Here is a 14,778-nt window from a genome sequence, read left to right on the forward strand (position 1 = left end):
ATGAAGAAGAAAGATGTCAACAGAAGCAAATAGAGATGGAAGAGGAAGAAAGAGAAGAAGAGAGACAGAGAGCGATCGAAGAGAAAGAGAGACAGAGAGAGATTGGAGAGAAAGAAAGACGACAACAGCAAGAGGAGAGAAAGATCATGTTTGAGAGTGATCAAGAAGAAGAAAATATATGGAAACAGAAGCAAATTGACATGGAGGAGGGAAGAGAGAGGGAGAACAAGAGACAGAGAGAGATAGAAGAGATACACAGACGACAACAACAAGAGGAGAGACAGAAACAAAAGGAGAAGGAGAAAGAAAGGGAGAAAGACAATGACAATCAGAGAGAGATGGAATTAAAAGATCAGCAACAGAAAGAGATGGAGAAAGAAAAGATGATTATGAGAGAAAGGGAGGAAGCAGGAAGCAGAAAGGAGGGGCAGAATTTTTTTGGGGGGGAAATTGAGGGACAGAATGAACTGGAGATAGAACAGGAGAGAGAGATGGAAGAAAAGCAGGAAGTGATTAAGGAAGCAGAGGAAGAGTACAGGGAAAGAGAAGAGAGAGGAAAGGAAGTAAGCATGAAGAAACATGTAGTAGTTAATGTTAAAGCAAAAGCACGGGAAGTCTTCAATAGGCGTAAAGAGAGGAGGTTAGAAGTGTTGAAGGGGGAGCGAGAACACATAGAAAGAGGACAACAAATCAGGAGGGAGAAGGAGGAAAGACGGCTGGAGATGGAAAGAAAACAGGAGAGGGCAAGACAACAAGAGGAGCAGGATAAAAAACGAGAGATTGAAATTGCTAGACAGAAAGAAATGTTGAGACTAAGAGAGGAGGAGAGGCAGAGAGAGGAAGAGAGAGAGGAGGAGAGAAAGAAAGCCATTAAATGCCTTTTATCTTTAATCAGAGAGAGAGAAAAAATAATACAGGCAAAAAAAAGAGAGGAGATGGTGGAAGAGGAAAGAAGGGAGATCCTTGAGTACAAGAGGGGTGACTTAGAGGAGGAGGAAAAAGAAGATGACAAGGAGGACATTCTCCCACCCGATAAAAGTATCCGAAGGAGAGCCGTGGGCTGGGTGAATAAAAAATGGGAGAAGAGGAACCTCAGAAAGATAGAGAGAACGTATCAGAGAGAGGCTGAGGAGGGCCATAAGATCGTCCACATAGGTAAGACCTGTTTTCCCTCTACTTATGACATCATCCTCTTTAGTCTCCTCTACACACATTTGTTCCACACCAGTCATCATGTTGCATCATTGTTTCAATATAAAACTACTGTCCAAAGAATATGTTAGCTGACATGGCTCATTGAGTGACTGACTGACATAACAAGAAAAATACTGCTGATAACAACCACGTTTTTAAATGGTACCTTGTGTCATCTACTAGTCTAACTCTCAAGACTAAGTAGAGACCCAGAAAGAGTTCCTAAAAACACACACACAAAAACGTGTTTTGGGGGGATCCGGGGGCTACTAGTGGCCATGGGGCCCTAAGCGATCACATAAGCCCTGGCACTATACAAAGAATAGGTGCCATTCTGGACACATGTTCAACTTAGGGCCAGGTCAATTTGGGATGGGGATTATTGCACTTAATTCACAAATTCCATGCCTTGCTCAACTGAAAAGAGTAAATAATCAGTGAGATCCAATTGTGTTTTCTATTCTTCATTCCCTGTGTCCATTACATTTAAGTTGATACCAGATCCACTAAGTTGAATGTGAACTCTACTTCTTCTCCCCTCCCAGCCATCCCTGGACACACAAGGCTAACATCCACCATGACCCGGGCAGAGAGAGAGAGGGAGAAGAGGAAGGAGCTGCTGAAGGCTGAGGAGAGAAGGAAGAAGATGGAGGATTTCAATAAGCAGTGGAGAGAGCGGTCCCTGCTTAAAAAACAGACTCATCAACAACTGAAGGAGGAGAGGGAGAGGATGAAGGAAAACTACCTGGAGCAGATGAATCTGGAGGCTGATGCTCAAATCAACACCCGGTGTCTAACCACCCAACACAGCCACGATTACAACCACGGTCAGGAGTTGCCCGGGTGGGCCAATGGCCAACAAGTAAGCCAAGAGCCCACTGGATCTGCTGATGGCCACCAGGAAAGGCCAAGGAGGCAACAGGCATGGGCAGAGAACCAGGAGGGGAGTTCAGAGAACCAGCAGGAGGGGCCAGAGAACCATCAGGGGGGGCCAGACAGCCAGCAGCTAGAAGCTCCAGAAGAGGCTGAAACATCAGAGCGAATATCCAAGACAAAGAAAAAGCCAAGCATCTGGAAGAAAATTAGGATGAGGTAAAGAATGTTTAAACATCTATTCATGTTTTACACTGTTAATATACATGTCATCACTTTAAAAAGTGACATTATCCAAATGTGAGGGTTTAGTGTACATGCAACACACATGTAAATATATAGATACTTACCTGTCTCTGTGATGTCTTACAGCCTTCCTGACGTGCTGTCTGCCTAGAGCTGGAACTCGATGAAGCCACAGTTCCACTAATGTTACGTTGGTAATTAAAAGTGTCGCCCAATAATTCCTCCTCCTCTTTAAGTCATCGAGCCACATTTCCTCCTCAAAACATTATAGTCTCCTCAAGCCAGCAAGTATCCTCTTTATCAGGCAACAAACCATCGAAGGTCAGTGACCCTCCTCCCAAGAACAGAGACTCTCATCTGTATCCTAGTTAAATTCATCTCTGCTTACCACCTCTACAGTCCTAGAAAATATCCCAAAAATGGAAATGGTTTCAACAGAAGTCCTCCCCTCAGACCAGTGGCTCCACAGACCAGAGTTTCTCATCTTTATTCAAGTTGAATGCAACTCTGATCATTTCCACCACCTCTCCTGTTAAGGGGAGGTGCTGAAAAGGAGGTCTGGGAGGAGGTCTGCAGGTAGCCTGGACCGGACAAGTAGCAGCTAAGTTGCTGGCTCCATCCCCGGGCAGAGCTGCTCAAGTCAGGCCAGTGATGTTTGATGATGTCATTTTTGTTTGCAAAGTTTTACTCTTTAATAAAAGCATTTATTAAAAAAGCAATATTGTTGTTACGGTGTGGATTGTTTTGTTATTTATTAGAATTGAAACATCCAGTAGTCATGGTAGATGTTAGACTTTCAATGAGACACCTAACATTCCATCAGTTTGATACAATGTGTGACATGTTATATTAGAGAGGAGTCCTCTATACACATCTATTTTAGACCATAGGAGAAATATCAGATTGAAATAGCTTCTCTAAGAATCTGAGGAGAGAGCAACAGTAGAAGCATCGTTAGCTCTCCCACCTCCAGTTCAGTACTCCTCCAGTTCAGTACCAATTGAGTACCTTTTGGGGAGTGTAACTTTTATTTCACCTAATTCTAACATTCTGTCATAAAGAGCACATGTTCAACTTAATATAAAACATGTTTTCCATCTCAAAGTAACAAATACATACTATAGTAAGTGCCTATTAAGTGTCAAATAAAGTGACAGGGTTGACTGTAACAGAGTTGACTATTTCATCTAGAATCAACCATAGATCCCCATGTGACAGGGGGAATGGAATGCAAGCTTACCAAACACATGTAAATAGTTTAAACATGTCTAGACTGTCTATCTATAGGTAACAGGGTTGGTGTGTTATAATTCACCCACCCAGTGGTGATTGCAGCATGTACATCTTGGTGGGGAAAACTCCCCCAAAATGTTTTAGATGAATGCCAGCAAAGCCACTACACAACACAACACTAAACAATACATTAATTGCACTATAAATTTAACAAACGGTGCCCACAAACTGTTAGGGTCGACATAAAGCTGTCCCAACAGCAGAGCTTTCTTTTCAGCACCATGGAGAGAATCATTTTTAAAAAACATAGCTGATATGGCTGACTTGCTTAAACAAATGTGGTTTCTACTGACAATTGAGATGTACAAACTATGGCATAAGGGGACAACGAGTGGACTACAGGATATCTGTAATTTAGATTAAGACAATGAGAGACCTAGGATGGACGTCGTCAATATAACTATTTGTTCAGCACTTTTGAAATGTACAGCGACAGAATTTTGAACATGGGCCATTCTTACAGTATTCTCCCTGTACACCAAGTCATAACTGCATATAAGCAGACAATGAAAGCTCTTACAATATTTGATGATTACATTTCTCTAAAACAGGCTATAGTCTACATGTACAAGACTCCCAAAATTTTATCAGCATATTGATTGCGCAACCAGGGGTGGAAAGACCTTGGATCATTGTTACTCTAACTTCCGCGACGCATATAAGGCCCTGCCACGCCCCCCTTTCGGAAAAGCTGACCACGACTCAATTTTGTTGATCCCTGCCTACAGACAGAAACTAAAACAAGAGGCTCCCACGCTGAGGTCTGTCCAACGCTGGTCCGACCAAGCTGACTCCACACTCCAAGACTGCTTCCATCACGTGGACTGGGACATGTTTCGTATTGCGTCAGACAACAACATTGACGAATACGCTGATTCGGTGTGCGAGTTCATTAGAACGTGCATTGAAGATGTCGTTCCCATAGCAACGATTAAAACATTCCCTAACCAGAAACCGTGGATTGATGGCAGCATTCGCGTGAAACTGAAAGCACGAACCACTGCTTTTAATCAGGGCAAGGTGTCTGGTAACATGACCGAATACAAACAGTGCAGCTATTCCCTCCGCAAGGCTATCAAACAAGCTAAGCGTCAGTACAGAGACAAAGTAGAATCTCAATTCAACGGCTCAGACACAAGAGGCATGTGGCAGGGTCTACAGTCAATCACGGACTACAGGAAGAAATCCAGCCCAGTCACGGACCAGGATGTCCTGCTCCCAGGCAGACTAAATAACTTTTTTGCCCGCTTTGAGGACAATACAGTGCCACTGACACGGCCTGCAACGAAAACATGCGGTCTCTCCTTCACTGCAGCCGAGGTGAGTAAGACATTTAAACGTGTTAACCCTCGCAAGGCTGCAGGCCCAGACGGCATCCCCAGCCGCGCCCTCAGATCATGCGCAGACCAGCTGGCCGGTGTGTTTACGGACATATTCAATCAATCCCTATACCAGTCTGCTGTTCCCACATGCTTCAAGAGGGCCACCATTGTTCCTGTTCCCAAGAAAGCTAAGGTAACTGAGCTAAACGACTACCGCCCCGTAGCACTCACTTCCGTCATCATGAAGTGCTTTGAGAGACTAGTCAAGGACCATATCACCTCCACCCTACCTGACACCCTAGACCCACTCCATTTTGCTTACCGCCCAAATAGGTCCAGAGACGATGCAATCTCAACCACACTGCACACTGCCCTAACCCATCTGGACAAGAGGAATACCTATGTGAGAATGCTGTTCATTGACTACAGCTCGGCATTCAACACCATAGTACCCTCCAAGCTCGTCATCAAGCTCGAGACCCTGGGTCTCGACCCCGCCCTGTGCAACTGGGTACTGGACTTCCTGACGGGCCGCCCCCAGGTGGTGAGGGTAGGCAACAACATCTCCTCCCCGCTGATCCTCAACACTGGGGCCCCACAAGGGTGCGTTCTGAGCCCTCTCCTGTACTCCCTGTTCACCCACGACTGCGTGGCCACGCACGCCTCCAACTCAATCATCAAGTTTGCGGACGACACAACAGTGGTAGGCTTGATTACCAACAACGACGAGACGGCCTACAGGGAGGAGGTGAGGGCCCTCGGAGTGTGGTGTCAGGAAAATAACCTCACACTCAACGTCAACAAAACTAAGGAGATGATTGTGGACTTCAGGAAACAGCAGAGGGAACACCCCCCTATCCACATCGATGGAACAGTAGTGGAGAGGGTAGCAAGTTTTAAGTTCCTCGGCATACACATCACAGACAAACTGAATTGGTCCACTCACACAGACAGCATTGTGAAGAAGGCGCAGCAGCGCCTCTTCAACCTCAGGAGGCTGAAGAAATTCGGCTTGTCACCAAAAGCACTCACAAACTTCTACAGATGCACAATCGAGAGCATCCTGGCGGGCTGTATCACCGCCTGGTACGGCAACTGCTCCGCCCTCAACCGTAAGGCTCTCCAGAGGGTAGTGAGGTCTGCACAACGCATCACCGGGGGCAAACTACCTGCCCTCCAGGACACCTACACCACCCGATGTCACAGGAAGGCCATAAAGATCATCAAGGACATCAACCACCCGAGCCACTGCCTGTTCACCCCGCGATCATCCAGAAGGCGAGGTCAGTACAGGTGCATCAAAGCTGGGACCGAGAGACTGAAAAACAGCTTCTATCTCAAGGCCATCAGACTGTTAAACAGCCACCACTAACATTGAGTGGCTGCTGCCAACACACTGACACTGACTCAACTCCAGCCACTTTAATAATGGGAATTGATGGGAAATTATGTAAATATATCACTAGCCACTTTAAACAATGCTACCTTATATAATGTTACTTACCCTACATTATTCATCTCATATGCATACGTATATACTGTACTATATCATCGACTGTATCCTTATGTAATACATGTATCACTAGCCACTTTAACTATGCCACTTTGTTTACATACTCATCTCATATGTATATACTGTACTCGATACCATCTACTGTATCTTGCCTATGCTGCTCTGTACCATCACTCATTCATATATCCTTATGTACATATTCTTTATCCCCTTACACTGTGTACAAGACAGTAGTTTTGGAATTGTTAGTTAGATTACTTGTTGGTTATTACTGCATTGTCAGAACTAGAAGCACATTTCTTCTCCAAAGGTTAGCTCTGACATGCTTGTGCCACCAGTGGCACCCTCAGAATGTGGTGAGTTCTGAGGGATGCTCCAACAGCTCATTGGGTATAAACGGCGGTACATTCGAAATCGTTACCCTTGATGACGGAGAGAAAAGCGCCGTAACTTGAATAAACATTCCTTTAAGAAGTACGCCATGCTCAACCATACGATCTACAAGACTCTCTTCTTTAAGAAGTACGCCATGCTCAACCATACGATCTACAAGACTCTCTTCTTTAAGAAGTACACCATGCTCAACCATACGATCTACAAGACTCTCTTCTTTAAGAAGTACACCATGCTCAACCATACGATCTACAAGACTCTCTTCTTTAAGAAGTACACCATGCTCAACCATACGATCTACAAGACTCTCTTCTTTAAGAAGTACGCCATGCTCAACCATACGATCTACAAGACTCTCTTCTTTAAGCAAAACCACCACCCCTTTATTCATCCGTGACGCATAAGCAACATTCTCATTTCCCACCTTCTCTCCTACGGCGACCAGAAACTCCTCCACAGTGACAGTAGCGTCAGTAACACACCTAAAGCCGTGCTGAAGTGACAGGGACGGCATCCCCATGTGGGTCGCCACCCCCGCCAAAGCCAATTTCAACACGAAAAACAATGTACTTAATTCTACCACAACAACTAAATAAAAATACTGATAACCTCAATGATGCATAGGAAGAGAAAAAAGACACCACCAAGAAAAATACATGTAAAAGAAAAAGCAGGATATGTAACTCTACACAACACTCACTCATACAATTCCCAGCATGCACCAAACACTCTCAGCATGCAGAGAGAGATTGTCCAGACAGAATGTTTTAACACTGTTCATTTGACCACCAGAGAAGAGAAAGAAAACTGTTATGAGCTGAACAATATGCCAGTGGAAAGGAGGACAGTACCAGGTGACCCAATTGTGGTTTGTGACTATTATGATTTCCCATTTCAGCCAATTCAGTTGCAGTAATTCGGTTACAGATTTCTTGGTAATTCCACTAGCATTTTGGTAACGGAATTACGAGTTTTAATCACTTAATAATTCACGCAAAAAATATACATCAGAAAAATCACTAGAACTAATTGTTAGCCCCACCATTACTTCTGTGAACTTTCATTATCCCCCTCCTCACAATGACAAATGTGAAAATATCTTGAAGTTATGTGGGTTTTTGGTAACGGAATTACAAGGCACAAGGTAATATTTCTGAAACTTAAAGAAGGTTAATGATTTCTCCAAAACCAAATGTAAGTGTTGATATTAGTAGTCAGGGGTCTTTATGTCAACATGATTCTGTTTTTATGTAGTTCTGATATTGGATATTGGACCTTTTTAGACTTTTTCTGGTGATGTTTTCTAAGATCCCTTTTCCATCTGTTGACCCAGAAATCAAAGCCTTCACTGGTTGAAAAATGTATCTAGAATTACATTTACCAAAAATATACACTCTTAGATTTCATTTGACACCCAATTACACATGCTCCTATGAACGATGCGTTGGTGCTCAAATCAAATCAAATTTTACTCTTCACAACACATGGTTAGCAAATGTTATTGCGACTGTAGCGAAATGCTTGTGCTTCTAGTTCTGAAAGTACAGCAATATCTAACAAGTAATATCTAACAATTTCACAACCAATACCTAATAGACATTCATTTTACATGGAAATGCCTTACTGTAACTCTAGAGATACTATCCAGCCCCAACTAGTAATAAAGTGGTCAGGGTGGTTGCTACTGGCCTCTCCAGCTTCAGCCTGAATCCCACCCATCATGAGAGGAGGTTTACTGGACACACAGGGAGAAACTACAGTCTGAATCACACCCATGATGAGAGGAGGTTTACTGGACACACAGGGAGAAACTACAGTCTGAATCACACCCATGATGAGAGGAGGTTTACTGGACACACAGGGAGAAACTACAGTCTGAATCACACCCATGATGAGAGGAGGTTTACTGGACATACAGGGAGAAACTACAGTCTGATGACTGATGAGACTACCTTTAAGGCTTAAGGGTTTGGTTAATGTTAGGGTTAAGGTTAGAGTCCTTTTTAAGTTTTGGCCAGATGGGCTGTCAATGGGATGCTGGTCAGAAAAGTCCATTTAGTCTTTCCCTTCTCAAACCTGTCCCCTAACCAGTTCATATCATGTATTCCACCACCAGCACACCTGATTCACTAATCAGAGGTTTGGATGATTAGTTGACCAGTGGTACAAAGTGGACTGGATCTAGGTGAACTATGTGGAGAGTCTTCCAGGGACAGTACAGTACAGACTGAGAAGCTAACAACAGTGTAGTTTACTCAACTCATTCAAACTATAATGAATATTGTTTAGAGAGAAGATCTGCACAAGGGCATAAAGTTTAAGATATAGCAAGAGAGGACAATATGGTGCAAGGTACCCAAAGTGGAATCAAAAGTCATAGGCCTAATCTTCAATCAAATATGAAATATAAAACCAAAATATAATCTACATATAAAGACAACATGTCATCTACATGTGTTATAGAATAGCTCCCTTCTCACATCCCAGGTCATGTTTGGACTGGAACGTGACAACTCAACGGGCTATGCGCATCTCCCCAATAGCCTACAGACAACTTTCCTGAGTGCAATGTCATTATTGTGACCGATATGTATAGAATAATAAGCAGAGTGAAGAAGGAAAAGATCCCACCTCTGACGCACAGCAGAGACATCGCTGCTGAGATTTCCCCTGGAACAAGAGTCCCTCAAGAATTTAAAAACAGTCATTGCGTTACAATGAATGTCCTCCCCAAACGCTTGTTGCATCGTGAACTATCCTCCCAGTCCCTTGGGAGTTCATCGGATGGATGATGCGCCGCTGCCATTTACTTGGATGAGAAGTTGGACGAACGCTCCTCCAGCTCACGTTACGAAATGGTGGAGAACTACAGTGTAATGATGTGTCGTTCACGAACGAACGGCTCTTTTTGAACGGATCTTTTTGTTGAACCTCGGGAACCGAATTGCATCGGTGAAAGAGCCATTCATCTGGCTCTATGATTTGCAAACTGCTACTACTGCTTGTTGAGATCAGAACAACGTTTTTCTGTAGATAAATTACAACACCATTATCTAAAGGGGGTGAATCCTCACTGCAGAAATAATAAATAGTGGGGAGAGAGTTGTGATTGTATGTTTGTTTGTACAGTTATGGCTGTAATGTTATTATTTTGTGTTCTCACTAAACACCCACATTTGTATTTGTGTGGGAAATGTTTGTAGGCTATGGTTGCTGTTTGTATTTCATTGAACTTTAGGCCCATACAAAGACAAATCACACAACATATAATTCCAAATAACCTTAGGCAAAAATACACGAAATAAAAGTCAAGTGAAAATAGTTCTAAATGACTTTATCAATTATGAGTAGCTAAACATTATCGACTTTTGGACACTGATGCGCAGGAGAACCCCTAGCTGTCAATCAAGCAGGCGCGGTGAACGGATTATGACGCTCAAGCGTTCCAAATGACGCAACAATACAGCTCCAGACCAGAGAAAGTTAATGCCGAGGATATTATTCGGTTCAACACTAAAACTGAGGTTTGACACGTGTGATTTGAGGTGAGTCAAATATTTACAAAAGTTTACAATACATTAACCATCCGCTTCGTTATTTCTGTTGCTATCAATCACTCCATCTGTATCTACTCTTCTGTCTGTCTGTCGGACTATCTGAATTGTCTGTGTACTGTCTAGCCAGCATATGCCAGAAAGGTTCTTTCACATAGGCTCATATTCACAAAGTCTCATAGAAGGAGTGCTGATCAATAATCAGTTAGGTCTTTTAAATTAAACTGAATACGTTTTGATGGACAGGAGGTCGACCTGATCCTAGATCAGCACTCCTACCCTGAAACACTTTGTGAACACAATCCAGGTGTACTGTGATTATGAAGTTGTGATGAGGTATTATTATATTAGTTGTGCTGATGCATGATGGGTTGTAGGCTAGAGCTTGAGGACTCAACTCTGAAGACTGTTTCTGAATTCACTGACCTGGTGAGTAAATGTTGTGTACAATGGCATCATCTAGTGACAGAAACATAGAAACACAGATTGTTGCTAAATGAAGGCATCTCTTTATTTTCCAGAAATAAAACTTGTAGACCTTTCCTGCAGTCTCTGAGGAGATGGACACCTCTTCTTCTTCTGGACGATCTCCGTCTCCTACTGGGACTGTCTTCTTACCCCCTCCTATCATGTGGAACAGTCTGTAAGTCATTCATCACATAACCTAGCTCTGGTCCAGGGCATTATGTGCGGCTTGCTGAAGGAAGGCTCAGTGTCTGCAAGCTGTACGTAACGCCCTGGACCAGAGTGACACATTACCCACCTCTGGCCATCATGGACAGTCAACTCATCACATTCACGTACTGTAAGTCACAGTTGTGTGATTTGTGTTATTAAAGACAGTTAAATTGAGCAGAAGTTGAATTATTATTTTAATATTGTAGTAAATTGTCTGAGTTCACTTCCTAAATAATGTGTTGACATTCCTTTGCTCCCAGCTACAAGCAGGCAGAGATGGAGGTTCACTTCCCGAGAGAAGAGAAGAAGACCTATACAGAGAAGGAAGCCCACATGCTTGAGTTGAGGGGGAAGAATCGAACAATCCGAAATCAGAAGAAGGAGATGGACAGACTCCAAGTGTGCCTCTGGGAGGAGGAAAAGAAGAAGAGGAATGGTGGAACGGAGAAGGACAAGATCATTGAACAATTACAGTTTGAGACAGACCATCTCCGAGCCCTTTTAAAAGATGAAAGGAGGAGAAGAAGAGTAGAAAGGGGTATCATGGAAGAGTGGAAGGCTGAGATCCTGAGACTGAGGGAGGCAGAGAGCCAGAGGGAGGCAGAGAGCCAGAGGGAGGCAGAGAGTCAGAGGGAGGCAGAGAGCCAGAGAGATGCAGAAAGACAGAGAGAAACAGAGAGACAGAGAGAAGCAGAGAGACAGAGAGAAGCAGAGAGACAGAGAGAAGCAGAGAGACAGAGGGAGGCAGAGAGAGAGAGGGAAGCAGCGAGACAGAGGGAAGCAGAGAGAGCCACAGAAGCAATGGAGCACCAGAGAAAACTGCAGGAGATCCACAGACTCAAACAACTGCTGGATCTACTGATGGTGGACCTACAACTGGCCCACGTAAGACATGTCATTGTTATTATTAAAAGGCAGTGTATATTTACCCAGCTGAAAATGAATAGTGGCAGACAGCGGTACGCTAACCCAATGTTAACTTTTATTCCTTTCCTTAACCCTTACCTTAACCTCACTGAAACTATACCTAACCTTTACCTTAACCCAACCCTAGGTCCTGAACCTAACCTTCATTTATCTCAACCCCTATGCCTTTCTTCTGCCGGTTGAATATCCACTTCCTTATTAACGTCATTACTGTTGTTGTTGTTGATAACTGTATCTGTGAAGGTTGTAAACAGTTGCATTAGTGAAGCATCATTTGTAGAAGTAATTTCTACAAGCATAAACATCAGAGGCAACATTGTTGTAACATCACACAAATTGTAACAGGAATTTCTCAAACCCCTAACTGAATGAGCAAGAAGGTTGTGTGTTTGTATTTGAACACATTTTGGACATAATTGATTCCATAAAATGTCTCATAATTTTTTCAAACCATGATAATACATTAATTGACAATGAATTGTCCAGATGAATTGATCAAAATGACCCTGCTATTGATGTTGTCCAGTGTTTGATTCAATTACCTAGCTCTAGGTTATATTTCTGTGTATCGTTCTCTGCAAATCTTTTGAAAGTATGTCTTGGTAATAGATTATCACTAATTTAACCTTTTAAAATGAAGCAAGAGATTGAGAGATTGAGGCTATGGCAGAAAGTCATGGAGGATCAGCGACCAAGACTGGCCTGGAACAACAAACCTATTGAGACAGGAAGAGAGAGGGAAAGAGAGAGAGAAAAAGAGAGAGAAAGGGAGATGGAAAGGAAGAGAAAAGCAGAATTGGAAAGACAAGAAATGAAGAAGAAAGTGGAACAGGCAGAAGAAACGATAAAAGCGTTAGAACGAGAGATTGAGAGATTGAAAGAGATTGAGAAGGAAATCATATTTGAAAGAGAAAGAGACATGCGTATTGCAGAGAATGAGAAAGTCAAACTGGTTAACGAAAAGGTAAAAGAGTTAGAGAGAGAGGTTGAGAGACTGAAAGAAGATATGACAACAAAAGAGATTCAATACAAAATCAAATTTGAAAGAGCGAAAGAAGCGTTTAGAAGACAGAATGAGAGAGTGAAACAGGTTAACCAAAATGTACTAGTGTTAGACAGAGAGGTTGTGAGAATGAAAGAAGAGATTAGATTGAAAGACGAGACTGAACCAGAGAGAACATTTGATAGAGACAGAGAGAGAGAAAATGATTGGAGACGAAGTGAAGAGGAGTTGAAAAATAGAGTGGAGAGAGAGATGGAGATGGAGACAGCCCTCATCAATGACAAAAAGACGTCTGAATTGGAGGAAGTCTTCAAGAAAATCAAGGAACAGCAGATAGAATTAGAAAATATGGAAACAGACAAATATAAATGGAAACAGAACCAAATGGACATGGAGGAGAAGATGGATGGTGAGCACAACAAACAGAAAGAGGTAGAAAGAAAGAGAATGGAGAAAATACCAAAACAGAGACAAGAAGAAGATGAGAAGAAGAAGGAGATGGAGAGAGAAGAAGAAGAGGAGAGACGCAAACAGAAGCACATAGAGATGGAAGAGGAAGAAAGAGAGAGGGAGAAAGAGAGACAGAGACAGATCAAAAGGAAGAGAATGGAGAAGAGACAGAAAATTATGGAAAGAGAAGAAGAGAGACAGAGAGAGATTGAAAGAGAGATTGAAGAAGAAAGATGTAAACAGAAGCAAATAGAGATGGAAGAGGAAGAACGAGAAAGGGAGAAAGAGAGACAGAGAGAGATCAAAAGGAAGAGAATGGAGAAGAGACAGAAAATTATGGAAAGAGAAGAAGAGAGACAGAGAGAGATTGAAAGAGAGATTGAAGAAGAAAGATGTAAACAGAAGCAAATAGAGATGGAAGAGGAAGAAAGAGAGAGGGAGAAAGAGAGACAGAGAGAGATCAAAAGGAAGAGAATGGAAAAGAGACAAAAACATATCGAAAGAGAAGAAGAGAGACAGAAAGAGATTGAAAGAGAGCACGAAGAAGAAAGATGTAAACAGAAGAAAATAGAGATGGAAGAGAAAGAAAGAGAAGAAGAGAGACAGAGAGAGATTGAAAGAGAGCACGAAGAAGAAAGATGTAAACAGAAGCAAATAGAGATGGAAGAGGAAGAACGAGAGAGGGAGAAGAGACAGAGAGAGATCAAAAGAAAGATAATGGAAAAGAGACAAAAACATATCGAAAGAAAAGAAGAGAGACAGAAAGAGATTGAAAGAGAGCACGAAGAAGAAAGATGTAAACAGAAGCAAATAGAGATGGAAGAGGAAGAACGAGAGAGGGAGAAAGAGAGACAGAGAGAGATCAAAAGAAAGAGAATGGAGAAGAGACAGAAAAACATGGAAAGAGAAGTGAGACAGAAAGAGATTGAAAGAGAGAATGAAGAACAACTATTTAAACAGAAGCAAATAGAGATGGAAGTGGAAGAAAGAGAAGAAGAGAGACAGAGAGAGATCAAAAGAGAGAATGATGAAGAAATGTGTAAACAGAAGCAAAAAGAGATGGAAGAGGAAGTACAAGAGAAGGAGAAAGAGAGACAGAGAGAGATCAAAAGAAAGATCATGGAAAAGAGACAAAAACATATCGGAAGAGAAGAAGAGAGACAGAAAGAGATTGAAAGAGAGAATGAAGAAGAAAGATGTAAACAGAAGAAAATAGAGATGGAAGAGAAAGAAAGAGAAGAAGAGAGACAGAAAGAGATTGAAAGAGAGAATGAAGAACAACTATTTAAACAGAAGCAAATAGAGATGGAAGAGGAAGAAAGAGAAGAAGAG

At 42.4% G+C, this 14,778-nt stretch overlaps 1 protein-coding gene across 1 annotated transcript; it reads left to right on the plus strand.

Annotated features, from left to right (window-relative positions):
• Nucleotides 1–422: 422 nt before the first annotated feature.
• On the plus strand, nt 423–2,733 carry LOC118964833 (golgin subfamily A member 6-like protein 6). Its single transcript, XM_036979317.1, has 3 exons — nt 423–1,155; nt 1,740–2,286; nt 2,440–2,733. The coding sequence occupies exons 1-3, from the start codon at nt 492–494 to the stop codon at nt 2,462–2,464; spliced, it is 1,236 nt and encodes a 411-aa protein (XP_036835212.1). The 5' UTR covers nt 423–491; the 3' UTR covers nt 2,465–2,733.
• The last annotated feature ends 12,045 nt before the right edge of the window (nt 2,734–14,778 follow it).

Source organism: Oncorhynchus mykiss, chromosome 6 (genome assembly GCF_013265735.2).
Source record: "Oncorhynchus mykiss isolate Arlee chromosome 6, USDA_OmykA_1.1, whole genome shotgun sequence".
Classification (NCBI taxonomy): Eukaryota; Metazoa; Chordata; class Actinopteri; order Salmoniformes; family Salmonidae; genus Oncorhynchus; species Oncorhynchus mykiss.

What these genes read in the sequence shown, in the direction of transcription:
- LOC118964833 (XM_036979317.1), top strand. Translation starts at nt 492, where the DNA reads ATGGAAGAAAAGCAGGAAGTGATTAAGGAAGCAGAGGAAGAGTACAGG. An exon ending in CCATAAGATCGTCCACATAG is followed by an intron (nt 1,156 to 1,739) that starts GTAAGACCTGTT and finishes CTCCCCTCCCAG; the next exon opens with CCATCCCTGGACACACAAGG. An exon ending in TGGAAGAAAATTAGGATGAG is followed by an intron (nt 2,287 to 2,439) that starts GTAAAGAATGTT and finishes GATGTCTTACAG; the next exon opens with CCTTCCTGACGTGCTGTCTG.